Source organism: Epinephelus fuscoguttatus, linkage group LG23 (genome assembly GCF_011397635.1).
Source record: "Epinephelus fuscoguttatus linkage group LG23, E.fuscoguttatus.final_Chr_v1".
NCBI classification, from domain to species: Eukaryota; Metazoa; Chordata; class Actinopteri; order Perciformes; family Serranidae; genus Epinephelus; species Epinephelus fuscoguttatus.
Window position 1 is genome coordinate 3,008,130 of NC_064774.1, and position 14,784 is coordinate 3,022,913.

General features: G+C 40.1%; 1 protein-coding gene and 1 long non-coding RNA gene across 3 annotated transcripts in view; one reads left to right on the plus strand and one right to left on the minus strand.

Annotated features, from left to right (window-relative positions):
* Nucleotides 1-14,784, minus strand: part of LOC125883973 (butyrophilin subfamily 1 member A1-like) — a 28,471-nt gene that overhangs the window by 997 nt on the left and 12,690 nt on the right. Inside the window, exons 1-5 of one of the 2 annotated variants that reach the window (XM_049568663.1) lie at nucleotides 4,553-4,935; nucleotides 4,144-4,261; nucleotides 2,099-2,440; nucleotides 463-732; nucleotides 243-362 (exon numbers count right to left, since the gene is read on the minus strand). In XM_049568663.1, coding sequence (XP_049424620.1) covers nucleotides 243-362; nucleotides 463-732; nucleotides 2,099-2,440; nucleotides 4,144-4,255 — 844 coding nt within the window. In that variant the 5' untranslated portion in view covers nucleotides 4,256-4,261; nucleotides 4,553-4,935. Of the gene's footprint in view, nucleotides 1-242; nucleotides 363-462; nucleotides 733-2,098; nucleotides 2,441-4,143; nucleotides 4,262-4,552; nucleotides 4,936-14,784 lie in introns of those variants that run through there. The other variant, XM_049568664.1, reaches the window with a different exon arrangement.
* On the plus strand, nucleotides 9,838-13,618 carry LOC125883997 (uncharacterized). Its single transcript, XR_007448627.1, has 3 exons — nucleotides 9,838-10,051; nucleotides 10,219-10,293; nucleotides 13,384-13,618. It is a non-coding gene; the product is annotated as an uncharacterized LOC125883997 (long non-coding RNA).

The window sequence follows — 14,784 nt, forward strand, 5'->3', positions numbered from 1 at the left end:
AAATAAAATTATAGTTAACATATTGCACAGAGCATGAGAGAGAAGCTAAAATATATTCCGCCTTAAAATGGCTAAAATAATTACTACTTATATAGAAGAGTTAAATAAGTAAATAAAATATAGATTGAAATTTTAAACAGTGTACAAAAATGTAAAATGTTGTGTAAAAAACATTGGTGTAAAACCTCTTCAATATGTCAAAATAACCATGTCAGAGTTACAATAGCAGATTACTGACTTACTGATTGTGTTCTGTCTCAATTTCCAAACAACGAAGAGAACTGCAAAAATAAACATCATGCCAACAACCAATCCAATGATGGTAGAAGCAGATGAATGAGATGAGTCCACGAAGAAATCATCTGAGAGGGAAAAATAACAGCCAGAAATTGATTTAAACTGCACATCAGCTGTTTGAAACAAAAACAGTGAACACATGATAAATAACTAATTCATATTTACCCGGAACCTGGATGTGCATCTCTCTGGTCTGATTGGTGTCCTTCTGTTGGACTCTACAGGTGAAGCTGTTGCTGTGTCTCTTCTCCACAGTCACTCCGCTGCTGACAGTATAGAGGTCATCAGGACCTCTGACTGTCTCTGTAGGTCCAGCAGAGAGGAGCTTTCCCTCACCGTCCAGCCACAACACCTCAGGCTCTGGATACCAGCCTGCAGACTCACACTGTAACACTCCTTTGCTGACTTTGATTATCTCCACTACAGAATCTGATACTGAGAAAGAGAAAAGTCAGAAAATAATTAGCACACATTCATTATGGTCATTTTGTAGTGATTACAACTGTGCTGCATATGACAAACCCTCCTTGGACAACATATTTTTACTCCCAGCTCGTCACATATTGCCACTTGTTAAGTAGAATTTTGACATCTACATATGATGCACTCGATATCATAGGTGCATCTGTTGTTGATGTTTGCAATGCCGTGTCAATTTGTGCTTGTTACATGTATTGTGTCTTTTCAAAACCAGCCCTAGCTCAATACTAAGTCATCAAATACTGGCACTTTTGCAGTGATATGGCGTCAGACAGACACCCACGCCAAAAGCTACCTGGTGATATGATATATATATATAGTATACTTTTATTGCCAAAACCTCAACATGTGCTTTGTTGACGTCCCATCCTGCAATGTCAACAGGAGATGCTGAAGGGTACCTGAAGGCATTTCTAGCACCTTAAAGGGATAGTGCACCCAAAAATGAAAATTCAGCTATTATCTACTCACCCTCATGCCGAGGGAGGCTCTGGTGAAGTTTTAGAGTCCTCACATCCCTTGCGGAGATCGGCAGGGGGAGCGGCTAGCACACCTAATGGCTGACGGCGCCCCAGACAAATGTCCAAGAACACAAAATTGAAACCACAAAATATCTCCATTATGCTCATCCGTAGTGATCCAAGTGTGCTGAAGCCCCGACATAAAAAGTTGTTTGGAAAAACGTCATATGAACTGTAGCCTGTAGCTCTGACTGCCTCTCTGTGCTCTGCGTTCATGTGTGTTGTCTCTCCCTGCGGTGCACATGTCACTTGATGTAAACATAGGTAAGCAAAGCTTGTGCTTTCGCTGGTCTTGCGCAAGCGCGCAAACATGAGCACAGAGCACAGAGATGCAGTCAGAGCTACAGGCTAGTTCAAATGATGTTTTTCGAAACAACTTTTTATGCCGGGGCTTCAGCACACTTGGATCACTACGGATGAGCATGTTGAAGATATTTTGTGGTTTCAATTTTGTGTTCTTGGACGTTAGTCTGGGGCATCGTCAGCCATTAGGCGTGCTAGCCGCTCCACCCGCCGATCTCCGCAAGGGATGTGAGGACTCTAAAACGTCACCTGAGCCTCCCTCGGCATGAGGGTGAGTAGATAATGGCTGAATTTTCATTTTTGGGTGCACTATCCCTTTAAGTTTCTTGTTTCCAGTGGCATTTCAAACTGACAGCATCTGGTGACATTATAAACTGTCAGGCTTTTCTCGTCTGTGTCTAACATGGAAATCGCTTACCAAGCAGTGGTATTTGACAACTGGGTGATAAGAATTCATTTTAAAAAAAGGTTCTCCATCAACATGTATGTTCACTTACCAGCAACAAGCTGAAGATGACATTCTGTGTTTAAATTTGGAACAAAGCATCTGTACTGTCCCTCATCAGAGATTTTGACGTGGGAGAGCATCAGTGAAACATCTCCATATTTCAGTCCATCAGAGGACACTGATGTTCTTCCTATGTAGGCTGGATTCTGATCATGCAAATGGTCATCACCAGACCGCCTCACATGGACAAATCTTGGGTTCAGGTCAGGTCTCGACCACTCCAGCATCTCGTTAACGACATCCGTGGCAGCTTTCACATGGCATGGCAAAGTGATGCCATTACCGATTATTGCCACTACTGGCTGAGGTTGACCAATGGCCTGAGACTGACCTGAGGAAGAAACGTGTTTGTTAAAATTCCTATAGTAGTAACAGATGACTAAACTTTTTAGGATGTCACAGTGTTAGCATGCTAACATCTGCTAATCTGCATCTTGCAGGCATTTGATCATAAAAGAAAGTATTGGACAAATTAAAATTTTGATGTAATGATGGTGCCCCTTGTCCATAGGTGTGAATGTTAGTGTGAATGGTTGTTTGTCTCTATGTGTCAGCCCTGCGATAGTCTGGCGACCTGTCCAGGGTGTACCCTGCCTCTCGCCCGATGTCAGCTGGGATAGCCCCCCCGCGACCCTCAAGAGGATGAAGAATGATGAATGAATGAATGAATGATGGTGCCCCTTTTTTAGGGGCTCCTGGTGGCTTGGACAAAAAAAAAAAAAAAAAAAAAAAACCTCATACAGAAATAAATAACAGCATTTTTTTTATTTTTTATTTACATTTTCATTTTATTTTTCATTTAAGGTTGTTGTAAGTCTGAAGGAATTATGTATCTATGCACTGCCCCAAAAAATATGTTTGGACATTTCATGAACTAATTTGTACTAAAATGTCCATCATCATCATCATCATACATCTAAAATGTGCATCAAACATCATCTTTAGAATTCAAAAGTGTGCAGACAGATTTATTTGCTTTCACTGCCAACTCTGCAAAGTTAAAGTTTCAAAATATCACAACTGGTCCACTGCAATGGAGCCATCGGGTGTAAAACATAATGAAGGCTCATTTAGACCAGTTAGTAATGTGGATAAGCTATTTTAGACTTAAGCTGTGCTACCTACATTAACTGGTTTAACTTTGATAGTTAAGGCTGCTGACCCCTGAGTTAGAGACTCGCCAAAGTCATTAAGAATCATCCTTTGGGAAGCTTGGATATCTAAACAAATGTCATGGTTATCCATCCCATAGAGGTTGAAGTATTTCAGATTAGATCAAAGTGGTGGACAGGAGCAACAGCTCTCCACTCCACACTGAAAAAAGTCAGTGATAAACTTGTACACCATAATCCAGTCATTCTAGGGTTAACTTATCTAACTGACCTGCCAAAGTCAAACAAGCCATAGCAGTCAAACACACAAGATATTTTCACTTTCATTTTCACCACTGAGCTTCAGTGATAATGTGGTGCCCTCCAGTGTGGCTGAACTGCAACAGATGCGATTGTGTCTGAGTTTAAGTTCGGAGAAATGTCTTTTTGTGCCAATAAAACGGCAATATTGTGCAACAGTTGTTACACAGAGTGCATGGAGCACAGCACTATGTGTTTAACGTTGTAAATAATATAAGAAAGTTCCAAAGTATCATCCCTACAGAGTCAAAAAGCAGTGCTGGTATTGATAAATATAACAGCACTTACATTTACCATTTTGTATTCACCATAAGCAATAATAGGGATTTTGATGCCTGCATACATTGCCAATCACAGTGTCATGATAACATTTAAATTAAAAGGTCAGAACTGGTATCAATTAAAATCCAAATGGCCTCAGATATGATCATCTGCTTTGTTTATGTATTGCACTGTAAATTATAACAGTTGTTACCCATCTTTACAAAACCTGCTGGGCTGCATTTTATTAAAAGACCACCATATTTAGTACATACATGAGGGAGGTAGAAGCAATAAATCTGAAATCCACAATTTAATTCTGCAGCATTGGCCTTAATCATCATATTCAGGTATGCGTTACCTCCATGAAGGTGTGTTAGGAGAAGGAAGGCAACAGCAAGATGGAGAATCAAAGCACTGAATACACTGAGTTGAGATTTATGGAACAGTCTGTGCACCTGCTGAGGCATCATGATGTGCTGGAAATTAAAATAAACCACAAAATAAATTCATAAAACGATCATGTACAGAAAATAAACATATTGATATCTCCAGTCAAAAATGTTATCCTTCAAACACTTATAAAAGGTTACTAATTAACTTCTTCCTTTTGAGATATATAGATGATGAACAAGACATGGAAGACATTTTCGCTACAGTTTTAAATGCTACATCTGCCCTGTGCTTGATAGAACCAAAAAATTATGGTTTCCTCTGAATTAAAAATCAAATCTCACCAGGAAAAGTTTAATTCGAAAGGAATGGCTTACCTTTAGTGTGTTTTCTTAGTCAGCCAGCAGCTTCACACACTGGGCAAGGTCCTTCCTTCAATCAAACAAATGCTCTACTGTGCCTGCTCTGTCTTATTTACTGCCGCCCCTACACTCTGCCTATTAGACTCCAGTCTGTATGACCTGTTGTTAAACGGCTTAATGCACATCAGCATTCACGGTTTTTACAACAAGACTTCCAAGTATTCAAGAAAACACTTTACTTTGCTTGTTCTCAGGATGGGGAAGCCTCTAAAACAGCAATTAATCCAATAAATGTTGTCTCTTCAGGGTTAGCAGTATAACCTACAGATGTAATTACTGCACAGGTTAAACATAAGATTTCAACCTGCTATATTAAATTGTCAAACCAGTGATTGATGACGACCCATACTGTATTTGTCAGTATTATATTTGTGTTGCAGTATTTAGCTTGCTAACTTGTTTTTAGTGTCTTTTACTTAATATGTTACATATAAACAGGAGGCTGTACTTTGATCCGGTTGCCAGGTAGATGATCACCAGCAATATAATACTACACATAGTGAAATATGAAGCAAGAGGAACAGTATTAGTTTCTTTATTGCTTTGGCAACTTAATATGAAGCATGAGATGAATGACAGGTCTACAGGGGGCAGAGTAGGACCTTTTATTTATGTCACACCATCTGTCTTAGATAAATGCTGCAGAAGTTTAAACAGGAATATATCTGACTCTTTTTCCACCAACTCCTGTGCAAAGTTACGCTCTAGCTCTTTGCTCTTCCCTCTTTCCTTTACTGTCCAATCAGTGAAACATTTGGTTTGAATCATCCAATCAGAATGCCCAATGTTGCCACTTTTTTGTCCCATGTTTTAGGCACACGAGCAGCATGGCTCTGTGGTTGCCAGTGTCTGTCAGTACACCACTGTGGCCCAGACTGAAATACCTCAACACCTACTGAGTGGACTGGCCATATGTACCATACATCAGTCAATATAAAATAAATGTACTGATACTTTAAATTACCAGCTGCATGCTGGTCTAAGATGGACTCAGAAAGCAACCCAATATGCAGATGATGCTGTGCAGCAAAAAATAACTCATGCTCCTCTCTTTTTCTGAACAGAGTTCTCTGTTCTGTCAGATAAAAGCCTGTTCAGGATTTAGACAAGTTTCGATGAATCAAAGAATATAACTGTTTCTGGTATCCCACTGGTAACGGATGACGTACAGAGGTTGTCCAGTTTTTTCCCAATGTCTGTATAATAGCTAGCAGGAAACTAGTTCAACCGGTGTCCATTTCCTCTCCATCTTCTCCTCGATGTTTACCGATGTTTACACCTGAAAACCTCAACCTGACTAGCTAGGAGCTAGCTAGCAAAGGTCATCAGGAGGAGAGTTTATAGACCGGTGAGTTGACTTCCTCATCCCAATTAGTGACTCGCAGCCACACGCCACCACTGTCCAAAGCCAACCACAAAAAGCCCCACCACAACTTGTAAAACAGACCAAGGCTCTAAATGTAGCAAAGACTTTCCTGAAGTGACAGAGAGGTAATCATAAATGTCCGCACCATGTCACATTGTCCTGATGGCACAAATTTTAGTTTGTTGGAAATTCAGTCAGTCCTAGAAACTAACTAACAGCACTATGATGCGTTTGTACCTCCCACAATGGGGATTTTTTTTAAATACTATCCTCTGCTTGGCTGAATGCCTGTCTCTTTTTGGACTATATTAGTAACCCAAGCTGTAGCTGCAGAGTGTTGCAGAACCTAAAGGGAATGGAAGTGCACACTACACGATTTGTTACGCCCCTTTTGAGATAATTTATTATTCTAGAATACATCTGCCTCACTAGTACAAAAGCCACAATGTGCACAGGAAGAGGAAGTTCTCAACTGTATTATACTGTATTTAGCCTTGTATCAGCCTGACGCTCAGACAGTCAGCAAGACACCATGGAGGTTAGAGCACTCTGCATCAGACTGTGTGAGTACTACATTTGTCTTTTTTTCCCAGTGTCATATATATACAGCAACATTTAAGTTGCTGTATATAGTTTATAGTATATAGTATATAGTCTGATGAAGTTTAACTATAATGGCAACCGGCCATGCATTATTCCAATGTTAAGGACGCCTTATTTCATTGGTTTCTGACATCACAAGTCACTGCCCAAGCGCCAGATTTTAATGACTTTGGAGTGAGACCTGGCTCAAGAAAACACAACACCCCTTCCTTTTCTTTTCTTAAGTGGCTTAAAATTTTTGTTCATGACTAACCAGTATCTGGCCCCATAATACATCTCTGAACTTCACAACCTGGGTTCAGCGATTCAGAATCTCCTCCCTTTTCGTCAGTCCAATGGATCAACCAGAGGTGAAAGAGACTTTGTTATCAGGGTTCCCTGGCTTTGCAACACCTTACCTGATTGTTCTTCAACATAAAATACAAATGCCTTCATAAAACACATTTCTGCAAATGTGTTTTTGGATTTTCCTTTTTAATATAGTATGCACTTTGTGAACCAAGTTTATTTATGTTGTGTTTTGTGTGTCTCAGATGCAGCTTTTCGTATTGTTCCAACCAGACTGCAGTTCTTTGAATACGAGTCTGTGCATTTTACCTGTGAGGGGTTTAATGTCTCAGCTGGAGGCAAAGCGAGGAACGTTCAAATGGCACACAAACATCAACAGTGACCTGCACCATTGACTTTGCATTTACATCAGACAGTGGAGAATACTGGTGTGAAGGTGGAGGAGGGAGAAGCAACAGTGTCAACATCACTGTCACTGGTAGGCTGACTGAATGTGAACTATAAAATATAGACCATCATTTTCGATTTCTAAACTACTCAACTTGTTCCACTTCTGCTGTTGAACATTTGGTCATGTTGTCCAGCTGGTTCAGTGATCCTGCAGAGTCCTGTTCATCCTGTGATGGAGGGAGAGTCGGTCACTCTGCACTGCAGAAACAAGATACCATCCACCAACCTTCCGACTGTCTTCTTCTATAAAAACGGCAGCTACATTGGGCACAGCTCTACAGGAAACATGACCATCCACAGTGTCTACAAGTCTGATGAAGGACTCTACAAGTGTCACATCTCTGGAGCTGTATCACCAGAGAGCTGGATGGCTGTCAGAGCTAAATGTAAAGATTATATACACACACGTACATATATATATATATATGTATATATATAGAGAGAGAGATATCTATATGTATAGATAGATAGATAGATAGAACCCTACAGGCAAAAAACATTCAGGCTTCTGGGCAAAGCATTCAGTGTACTGCACACAAGAACAAACTGCTGAATTGTTCAACAATACAGTGAGCAAAGTGTTTGCTGTGCAAGGACAGGCAACACTAAACAGGAAACAGAAAAATTAAAAAAATGAACAACTGAATATGTGTTAGTATTTAACATAAATATTGTTATGGTGTTGGTTAGGTGGTGATGTGATCCTGGAGAGTCCTGCTCTTCCTGTGACTGAGGGAGAAGCTGTGACTCTGCGCTGTAGAAACAAGAAAACTCCCTCTGACCTCAGAGCTGGTTTCTATAAAGATGGCGTCCTCATCAGGAGTAGCTCTACAGGAGAGATTACCATTCACAGTGTTTCCAAGTCTGATGAAGGACTCTACAAGTGCAGAATGTCTGGAGCTGGAGAATCAGCGGCAAGCCGGCTGGCTGTCAGAGGTGAGAACATACTTTACTGAGTTAGTATTTCACTGCAGCCAAGGTGTTAGTAGGGCTAAAATATCCTAGAATGCTATACAGGCAAGAGGGTCAGTCAGTACAAACTCATTTAATTCAAACACTGAACTCACAAAACTCTATTTTAAATTCTGGAGGTGAAGGCAAAAATCCAATTTCTTACGACATGGTCAAACAACATGTTGTATACTATATACTTGTTTCTGGCTAGGGGAAAAATAACAGAGTAACAAAGATGCAGAAATCCATTGGATCAAATTATATAAATGAAGTATAATTAAATGTGACATTCACAGTGTAGAATAAGATGTTTTTAAAGCTTTAAAATAGCATTTTCACAGTATTTAGCTTCAGTTTAATGATGTATTATCAAGTAAAATGGGAGAAGCAGGCAAGAAATGACTGGAAGAAATTTGATTTGACCATTAAAAAGTAGACGTATCAAAGCAGACATTGAGAGGCCCAGGTGGTGTACACTGAGAGGGGATAGCAGGATCTGTCAGAGAGAAAGACAGTGCCCTTGGTATGCCCCATGCAGTTGCTAAAGCATTGTAAAATGCCTTCTGGAGCAATCTGGAGCAGTCACAGACACTTTCCTCAAAGTACATATATTGTAACCAGCAGACCTGTAACCATGGTGTTTTGGGGAAATGGACTAACTTTTGAGGTAACGAATACCCAAAGACACACTGACATACCAAGATGTTCCTAGCAAGCTAACTTAATCTCAGCCCTGTATGGCTAAAAGCTGCAGATTAATTGATGTATGGATGTATTGATGTTATTGGTTGAAACTGCTTGTGTGTACGTCATATTTTGTTTCACAGGAAGAAAACATGATTGGATTTTGAAATAAAAGTCTTCAAAGTTTTTTTGCCATATATTGTTAAATATGTGCACAATATTGGCTTCAGCACCTTGTTTCACAAAAACAGAGCCTTTTGTTTAAGAAACTATTTTCTGTGATCTTTCCAACATCTGACACAGAGATTAATTTTTCCCGCCTCTACTACATCCTGCTGTGGGTTGCTGTCGCTGTCATATTGTTCCTGCACCTGCTGGTGATGGGACTACTCTACTGGAAGAAACAGCTAGGTGCTAAAAATTCTCCTTTAAACAATGTGATTCTAGTGATTGACTCTGAGCTCTGAAGGTCACATCACCTGCCACTAAGTTCTATTAACTGTGTGAGTAACTTGACAAAAGGCCAAAACTTGGTTGTTGTCGGGTTTATGTGCTCTCTGAAGCCGGGGACTGTACCCTGCTGTTTTTAAAGATCATTTTTTTGGGGCTTTTTGCCTTTAATGGACAGGGCAGTGGGAAATGGGGAGAGAGGGGCGCCGGCACTATCCACTAAGCTACTGACACCCCTACCCTGCTATTTTTAAACAATACATTATCTTGGCTCACACTTTTTTAAATGATCAATATGTAGAAATAAGTTTTCTCCTACTGTACCTGTGTATGTCTACCTACCTACCTCACTTTAATTATTTTATAAAATCATACTGCTGAAATAGCCTACAGGGTGAAACATTTTGCTTTATGTTTCAGTCTTACTGGAAGCAAAGATGTATGACACAGGACCTGCAGACTGTCATCAAAAAAGACAAGAAGACAAGAAGGAGAATAAATGTAATCAATAACAGTAACTAGGTAGATGCTGGCAGTTGTAACCAGGAAAGTTTGAGAACTTCTATTTGATAAATTCACATCTGCTAAGCATGCCTTTATTTTAGACGCTGCAGATAATGTGAGCCTCAACCACTGTGCAAAACCAGAGACGGAAAAAGGTAATAGGGCCCCTCAACCCCCTCAGTCTGCAGTCTTCCACACGACCAAAGTAGCTTTCTGATATCATGTCAAAACCACACTGTGTTTATATGAAGTTTCAGCATGCTACAGTGTATTGTAATGCTGACTGTAAATTACCCTTCATGACTTTGTGTCTCTTTTACAGATGAGGGTGAATCTTTGCCTTAATCTTTTCATTCCACTTTGACCTGTGATGGCACTTTGCAAGCTCTCCATTGTGGTAAGTATAACATTTTAGTCATTTAGAACCATGCAGTAGATTTCATTAATGTTTTAAGACAGTACCTGCAGTACAGCAGACTTTTTTTACCTTAACCATGCACCTCTAGTTGCCTAAACTTGGTCATAGCCTTACCACAGAGGTTTCAGGTTAGAGACCACTCTTATGTGACACATTTGGTGAGTACAGGCAACGAAGGGAGGAGGACCCACACAACAGACAAGGCCAGCAGGTAGGATTAAAGGAAAGGCAGACCAAAAAGTCAAAAAATAAAATCAAATCCAGATAAGGTTCAGGATCTGTTGACTTGAAAGCAAAGGCATCAGCAGCATTCATAAAACTGGTAACTGACTTGGGGCAAGTGGCTGGCATACTGACAGTGCTAATTAGGGGCATTGGAAACAGGTGACAAAGGGGATCCAGCTTCACAGCAAGGAATGAGAGTAACTCTGGTCTTTTATATTTGTCATCAAAATCTGGAAGTTGATGCCCAGTGGGATATCAAAGACACTTTATCTCACTTTCCTTCCACGTTGCCTTCCCCTAGTGGTAAACTACTAAACACTCTTCTACTTGTGACCAGCTGAGATGTAGCAATGCACTATTGTGCACTGAGTAAAGTGTGGTCAGAGCATGTAGCAACCACCAGATGGCAGCAAATGCATCATTAATATCCTGGGCGTAATTGCTCTTTAGGGTCCAGTGTGTGGTATTTAGGGGAATATGTTGGCCATTAACAAAAGAGCCAGACATTCAGGAATTTTCACTGCAAGCTGTATTATCCATAGAGGTCCCTTCCTCCCCAGAACCAAATGAGCAGTTGATTTAAACCACTAGCAACACAGAATAAAGTAGTTTCATGTTACAAATCAGTGTAACTCCAGTGCTGCTCATTGCAGTTTGGCTTCTTACTACAGTGGCTGATGCAAAAACACAGATGGCCCTATCCAGAGGTAGTGTTTGGTTTGACTGGTCTGGGCTACTGTAGAAACATAGCAGCACAACATAGCAATCTATATAAACAGAGACCCGCCTCCTATGCAGATATAAATGCCTCATTCTAAAATAAGGAGAACACAACAATTCATATTTTCTAGTGATTATACACTAAAGAAAACATACTTATATTATATTCCATTTCTAACAGAGAAAAAAATGTGACTATGCATAAGCATGTGTTGGACGAGACGCCAACAGCAACTGGCTTAACAGTGTCGGACATACATGGATTTGTAACGGGAAAATATGTTGTCCTTTTTTTTCTGGTTTAAATCACCGTGTCTGTTTGTTTCGGAAAGGAAGAGACCTCTGAGCATAATTCGGCTCATTGTAAAAAACCTCCTGAACGTCTGAATCATAAAGGGTAAACACAATGGCATGTTGTCGTGTGAAACTGCTTTATTCATTTAGTGGAAATAATCACCTGGGGCCTCATTTATAAAGCTTGCTTATGCACAAAACAGGGCTTGAAAGTGGTGTACGCCACTTCCCACGCCAAGGTTGTGATTTATAAAAATAAACTTGGCTGGAGAATGTGCGCACCTGTAAGAAAACTCTGAGTCATGCGTGCGCACATTTTGGAGACACTGGGAAGTGGCGACGCAGATGGCGAGGTGGAGAAGTGGAGTCAGATTTTTATTGATGTCTCACACAAATTTAATGTCATGCTATATCCACCTTGGATCCACGTTATCATTGAAATTAAATCCAGCAGCCTTATTTTGCGCTTGGAGTGAGTGATAATTGTTTCATAAAATGTTGTAAAATCCAACTCAAATCCTGAATTGAAATTCTTTCTAAGTACGTATTTAATCTGCACTGCCTCTAACGTCTCATTGTCCACTCTGAGCGCAGGAGGGGGAGAGAACGGTGCGACTGCATGGAATATATTTATTTATTTAGCTAAATATTTCCAGTGCATTTATCATGTCTTGAAATACAGCCATTAAGCACAACCGTTACACTCATTTCATCAGCCCTTCTTAGACATGTGCTGTTTACGACAAAACCGGCATGAAGAAACGTGTTTGCCTATTCCACTTTCATCTTTGAATTGTATTTCAAATTACACGTTGTATTTTGGGACAGGGATACCACTGGTTCATGCTGTAATTCAGGCCGGGTGTCTGATCAGACTAATTGCCATAAACATATAAATACTGCGGTGACCCTCGTGCGTAATTGCGCAAGATGGTACATACTCCTTTTTGCCTCCACCTTTAATAAATGTGATTCTTTATGTCGCACATCAATGTCAAACATCCTCAAATTTAAAAGCAACACATTAACTACATGTTGGTAAAGGAGTAGAAATATTTGGTCTACCTTTAGATCAGACCACTTTTTTTTTTTTCGCTGTTACTGTCCGTGCAGTCCCACAGACACAGCTGACAGCATCAGCAGCGTTGATGTATTGCCACTTTTTTGCTTTCTTTTATTAGTGATCCCGCTGCTGTGGCCACCAAATAAAATCTTTCTTCAGTCCTCTACCTCCCGTTAAAGTGTCTCTAGTTCAGTCTCGGAGAAAATCCGCTTTTTGGTTCGTTTCTCACACCTGTCGCCATGACTCACAACGAGAGAACGCTCGCATGCCGGCTTATTTATATGCAGATCGCATTCATGAGGTGATTTGCATGACCATTTATGGTTGAACTAGGGCGTGTAGAGGGCGGAATATGAGGCGGATCTGGGTGCGCACAACTCCAGGAGGTCTGTGATTTATAAAGAGAACACTGTGTGCAAGTGTGCGTGCGTACAGTTTTATAAATCAGATTATTTTTTGGCGAACGCCATTTTCAGCTTTTGGGCGCACGTCAACTTTTAGTATGAATCCTAAGCACTCTTTTATAAATGAGGCCCCTGGTCCATTTATTTTGGAGAGGAAGAGACCTCTGTGGATACTTCGGCTCCCAATAAAAACCTCCGAAACAAAAAACACTGAAGGAATTCCGACTCAGAGATTTTTTAGCTGGTTGTAATGTGCAATACACTGCTAGATGCCACCAAATCCCCAAAAATCTTACACTTCACATGTAAAATATAGTCTTGTGCATTTACACCTTTTATCTCTGTGTTTCCTATGTCTTTTAGATCACTGAGGAAGAAACACTTCACTGAAGGAGCTGGAAGGACTGCTTACACCATGCTATATGTACAAGGAACTTTAAAGACTTTTAGAAAAAGTCTTTAAAATGAACTTTGCTTGAAATAACTTAAGTATTTAGGGCTGCAACTGGTACATATGCAACATATGCTTGGTTGAATATTATACAGGTTTTTTTATAATAAATCTTCTAGTCACTATTTGTAAAAATAATAGCAAAGGAAACAGCAACATGTAACAATATTGTCATTTATAAGTGATAAATTAAGTAAAGAAATGAATAAAGAAATAAGATAAGCAATGTGGGACAATGGATTGTTAAGCCCCATCTTATCAGGCTTTCAACCAGCTCTCATGTAAACTCATCTGCAGCAATGACTGACACCAAGAGCAGCTGATGTAGTTTAAAGAGAGATAAAGTCTGTGTAGGGTGGAGAGGAGGAGAGGTGGATGGATCAAACAAAACAAGACTTTCACAAAGGAGACCGCAGTTCGTGTCCTGTGTGAAACCAAAATCCATGCTGTTGCTGTAATTTACGTATGGTTATTGTGTACAGATGTCACTCACAGCATGTACTTCCTTCACGCTGCATCGATGTTACGTAACAGACATGCTTATTTGAACCGAAAACATAATCTTTCTTCCAAACCTAATCAAGTGTTTTCGATGCATAGACCTTACTGTAACCATTTCATAACATTAACCACATGTTACAGGTAGTGATGGCCAAATGAGGCCTTGTGAACCACTGTCTTCATTTTCTGAAGCCACTAGATGGCAGTGTCTGCTCAACAAAGGTTTGAAAGCACATTTCACTGCCAGTCCTTCAGCCTTTATCTTTAAACTGAGGCTGCGGTCGAATAGTCTTTTTTGATAAGCACTGGTCGAATTCTCTAAATTTTAAGGAAAGGTGCTTCAATGCTTCCTCTCTTTTCTCTTTTAACATAGGGTACACTGGACTATCCTTTACAAAAGGAAAGGAGATAATTCCGTCCCACAAGTCCTTGCAGCGGCAATATTTAAAGCGACCAAGCGCCCCACAACTAAACACAGAAAAAACTGAGATAGTTGTTTTTGGCCCCAAAGAACAAAGATCAATAGTCAGTACTCAGTACTCACCTTGACGCCATGACACTAAAACCTACAAATCAAGCCAGAAATCTTGGTGTAGTTCTGGACTCAGACCTAAATTTCAATAGTCACATTAAGACAATTACTAAATCAGCCTACTACCACCTTAAAAACATAGCAAGAATAAAAGAATTTCTGTCTAAACCAGATACAGAAAAACTTGTTCATGCTTTCATTTTCAGCAGGCTGGACTATTGTAACGGTGTCTTCACAGGCCTGAGTAAAAAATCAATCAGACACACATACAACAACACAC